This window comes from Gossypium hirsutum, chromosome A03 (genome assembly GCF_007990345.1).
Source record: "Gossypium hirsutum isolate 1008001.06 chromosome A03, Gossypium_hirsutum_v2.1, whole genome shotgun sequence".
Lineage (NCBI taxonomy): Eukaryota > Viridiplantae > Streptophyta > Magnoliopsida > Malvales > Malvaceae > Gossypium > Gossypium hirsutum.
In genome coordinates this window covers 64,199,775-64,204,555 of record NC_053426.1, presented here as the reverse complement: position 1 = coordinate 64,204,555, position 4,781 = coordinate 64,199,775, and the positions used below count along the sequence as shown (strand labels likewise).

Below are 4,781 nucleotides of genomic sequence, written 5' to 3'. Positions count from 1 at the left end.
TATTCCGATTAGGCCCTAATTCGGGATATCACACAACTGCACTCTCCGTCGATGCCTCATGAATAGATGGCCTATACATCATCGTAGGTGTTGCCGTTATCGGGAAATAAGATGCCCTAGATGTGTACCACACTGAGGATGGATGACTAAAAGTCCAACCTGACATAGGACTAGAACCAGAATATGGACCAGAATAAGGATGTACATACTGAAAAGGGCATGGTGAAGGCATCGATACTGAGGCCGTTGCAGCCGGTTCTTGCATGGATGCTAATGATGGGCCTGGCTCACCACCCATTGGATTTAAAGGGGGTCGTCATGGCCTACTCGTATGGGGACGCCGACGCCTTGCCTCTTCCCCTAACAAATATGGCTTACCATGGATCCTAAACCATGGCGTGTAATCCAGATCGCATACTAACTCTGGAATGAGAATTGCGTAACAAATAGGTAAAAAATTATACCGATTATTCCACATGTTGATATATTGCGAGTGGAATGCTAGCCAATATGTATCCAGTTGTCGTAAGTTGATACAATGCAGATCATCAAGCTCTTAAGGTACGATGAGAATCAATTGTCGAAATCCGAACGGCTACAACCCTTTATCCACCTCGTGCATCTCGAAAGAGCATATACTACCAATGAGACCTTAACGTGCCAGGCGTTGGGATTTACAAAAAATTCATCAGGAATTACTGCCCAAATTGTAGGGTCCTCGTATGGTGTCCATTCAAACTATATGAACATGATCAAAACATTAGTTATATATATACTACTAGATACTAAATACGAAATTGACTATATTATTTATATATAGTTCACAATTAAATAAATACATACATCCACTTTCGATCGTTGGTTTAATAGAAGTCATATATCTTCAAACTCAATAGGTAATCTCATGTGACTCGGGGCATGGTTCCACCTATTTAAATAACTTATTAGCATAATAATTTTATTTTAAATCAATTTAATAATGGTAATATCTACTAAATATTACCTTGTTACGAGTAAGAATGCATACGGATAGTCCACTCGAGGACATAAAAATGGAAAGCGGTACCAAGCCCAGGATTGTAGTAGTAAAAGGCAACCACCATTTTTTATTTTTTTCTTGTTTCATTGCCTAACACATCTCCCGGTACAATGCTTCCAACATGGCGAACCCCCAACTAAGTTTGCCAACTCCTTTAAAATCGATGAGTTTCAGCAGCCACCTTAGATGTACAAGGTTTCATGACTTGTCCGGCATCAGAACACCCCCGATAATCTGAAAGATGTACACCTAAGCGTAGCATTTCTCTCTTGAGTAGAATCCTCTGCCAGCTCCGCAAAATTATTTTGTAGCCAAACCATTTTGATCTGACCTCCGTAAATCGTCTCTAGAACCACACCCAAAAGATCGTAATATATGGTTCCCCAATCAAGAGATTGAACAAACCCACTAACTACCAACACGTCCACAGGTAACCCCAACTGTATAGTACACTCACCGCATAGAAGATGGAATGTATGCGTATTGGGTCTCCACCTCTCCACCAACACACTTATAAGTTTCAGGTCTAACTTACACGCCCAGCCTACAAGGGTCACATGCAAAGAACTGGTTTCCCTCAGGTATGTTTCAATCAACGGTGATGGAGGACCAGGTAGATTATGAATATGGCATTGTAAAATTCGATCCTCCACCTATTTACATAAAAGTTATAAAATATATTAAGTTCAATTATAACTATGAACTAAAAAAAATATTATTAAAATTTATTCTTACCATTTGCAATTGGTTAACAGAGATGTGCTTGTTATCAAGGAAGATTAGAGACCCAACCATTGTTAAATATATAATTGAACGCGAACAAATTTTTAATAAAAATGTTATTTCTTGAAATTACTAATAAAAATAATAAAAATAATACTTTAGATAAAAATAGAATTTAGGAAAATAATTTAAGAGACTATTTGAGAGGTTTTTGAGATTTTTGAGAGATTTAGGAGAGAATTGTAAGAATTGTGTGTAAGAAATGTGTGTGGGGGGTTTATACTTTTTTTTTATCGTTGGGGTCCAACTGTTAGTTCAAATAGCCATTTAAGTTGACCGTTGGACTACGGGAAAAAGTACACCTACGTGGAAGCGCTTTACTAAAGCATGCTGACGTGGGCACGTTTTACTGGTCATCAAGGAAAAGCGCACTGAGCTAGACACGCTTTTTCGCGTTTCCCCTAAAAATGAAGCCAGCTCAACGTGTTTTAGGGAAATTGACCCTTTCCAATAATTTTTGAATAAAACGACCCATTTCTGTAATTTTGTTTTTTTAGAAATAGGGGAGAGAGAGAGGACAGGAGGGGGAGGGGAGAGGGGAGAGAAGAGAGTGAGAGAGGGAGAGGGAGTGGGAGAAAGGGAGAGAGAGAGGGGGAGGGAAGAGGTAATTCCAAAATTGGAATAGTTTATTGGTCTTCATTCCAATTGCTCACTCTTTTAAAATTTCTTTATTCTTATAATAATATGGGTTAACTATAAATATGGTTATCTAATTATACTTTTCGTTCTATTTTGGTCACTCAACTATTAATTTTTTGAATCTAGTCATTAAACATTTCAAAGTTAAATATTTTGATTACTCTGAGTTAATGTGGGTTTTTTATTGGTCTAGTAATAAATTTAACCCTCTAATGTTTATAAATTCTACCAATTTGGTACTAAATATAAAAAATTCAACAAACTTAGCTCTCAATGTTTATTAAATTTGTCATTTTAATTATACTTTTTAAAAAATTCTATAAAATTTACTATCAACATTTACAAAATTTGTTAATTTAGTCTTAACTTTAAAAGTTCAAAAATATTTTTAAAAAAATCATTTTTAGCCCTTTTATAACCCATCGGCTAACTCACGTGAGATATTAAAATAAGAAAAAGAGTACCCTCTTTCAAGTTACTTGCAAAAAAACTTTAGAAAGTTGGGATAAAATATAAAAAAATTAAGATGAAAAAATAAAGACATTAAAAACATTATTTGCTCGAGTAGTAATGCAACAAATTATTCCAGATAGGTTCTAAATCAATTGGTTTGGTGTACTGTGGAGACTAAATTATAAAAGAAATGGTTGCAAGTGACTTGAAAGAGATACTCTTTTTCTTATTTTAATATATCACATAGGTTAACTGATGGATTATAAATGGTTAAAATAATTTTTTTAAATATATTTTTAAATTTTTAGAGTTAGGAATAGTTGATAGATTTTGTAAATATTCAGGGCCAAATTAATTGAATTTTTTAGAATTAGGAATAAAATGATCAATTTTGTAAATATTAAGAGCTAAAATTATTTTTTCTTTTATATTTAAGATTCAAATTAATAGAATATATAAATATTAGAAGACTAATTTTATTAGTAAAAAAAAGGCAAATTAATTCAAAGTGAACTAAATATAAAAAAAATAGTTGAATGATTAAAATAAAATGAAATACATAATTGAGTCAGATTTTTATAGTTTACCTAATAATAATAATAAATTATGGTAGAGAATGTTAAAAAGATAACCACGAAAGGGAAAGTGCTTTAACGATCTCTCTCCCTCCAGATCTCCAAGTGCGGGATAAATTTACGTTCCAGTGAAAAGTGGGTATTTTTAGATTTACGAAATTGGTGGGAATCACCTCAATCACTATTATCAACTTCATCCAAATTAACGATTCTTATTTTATGACGAAACAACCAACAGGTTAAGGGTCAAATATTTGTACTGATACAAAGAAAATAATAATCCCAAACTTCATCTCTTTTACGAGTTTCTGCAGCAATCAAAAAATGCAATTTCAAAATCAACCTATCTTCCATGTCCATTGTCGCCCAACCATGGCCACCCTTGCCATTGGTTCCCTTCTCCAAAACTCTAGGCTATCGTCTTCTAGCGGACCAAAGTGGTTGTTAAACATAAAGCCTCTTCGCTCATTGGATTTGGATTGTTCTCCACATAGAAAGCTTCTCTACTCTCGTGGCGTTTGCTCCTCTAACTCTAACCCTTGCGGAAAGTTTCATGTTATTAAAGCCAGCTCAACTGATACAGCTTCCATTGACACCTCTTCTTCCAGTGACATCTTGTACGAACAGACTTTTCCCGTCAATCGAATTAAAAAGGTTTTTCATCTTCATCTTCATCTTCATACATATATGTATATGTACATGCATACATTTATATGTTTGTTGAGTTCTTTGTCTGATGTATATCGTGTGCGTGCATGTTGTTGGCATATATACCTTTGATTTTGCATTTTTTGTTCCTATTTGGTTACCTAAAAAAAAGAAGAAAAACTTATTGAATCGAAGTTGATTTCTGTACTCGAATGCTTGGTGATTGAGAAACTTTCTAATGGAAAAAAAGATGGATAGTTCAATTACGTGATGTAACTTCAAATCCGAGATAGGAAGAAGGTAGAGAAAAGAAGAAGAACAGAGAGAAAAGAGAGATTTCTGCAATTTCCTTGTGTGATTTCATAACTGTTTTACCATTACAACCCATGCTTAAAAAGAAAAATAAAGAAAAGATAAACGTGCCAAATTCATTTATAACAATACTCACCGTTTAACTAAAATCCCTATGCATCGTTTTTGCTAAATTATTCTCAATATTAAACTCACCGTTTTAAGACCTTTTTACTCTCTATTTTCTTACTTAGCTTTTCACCCCATAACAAGTATTTCCTCCCAAGAAAAGGATCATTGTCCTCCAGAATGAAAGTGAAGAAATTTTGCCTGAACTAGAGGTAAAGCTTCCC

The 4,781-nt window shown here is 34.1% G+C and overlaps 1 protein-coding gene across 1 annotated transcript; it reads right to left on the bottom strand.

The window, feature by feature from the left end:
- Positions 1 to 1,254: 1,254 nt before the first annotated feature.
- On the bottom strand, positions 1,255 to 1,834 carry LOC107887885 (serine/threonine-protein phosphatase 7 long form homolog). Its single transcript, XM_016812103.1, has 2 exons — positions 1,775 to 1,834; positions 1,255 to 1,692 (listed from the first exon to the last, which is right to left on the bottom strand). Exons 1-2 carry the CDS (start codon positions 1,832 to 1,834, stop codon positions 1,255 to 1,257), a joined length of 498 nt encoding a protein of 165 aa, XP_016667592.1.
- Positions 1,835 to 4,781: the final 2,947 nt, after the last annotated feature.

Bases quoted from the DNA above. Each gene is read 5' to 3' on its own strand.
- LOC107887885 (XM_016812103.1), bottom strand. From the start codon at position 1,834: ATGGTTGGGTCTCTAATCTTCCTTGATAACAAGCACATCTCTGTTAAC. The intron at 1,693-1,774 runs GTAAGAATAAAT...TTATGTAAATAG, and splicing joins CTGTTAACCAATTGCAAATG to GTGGAGGATCGAATTTTACA.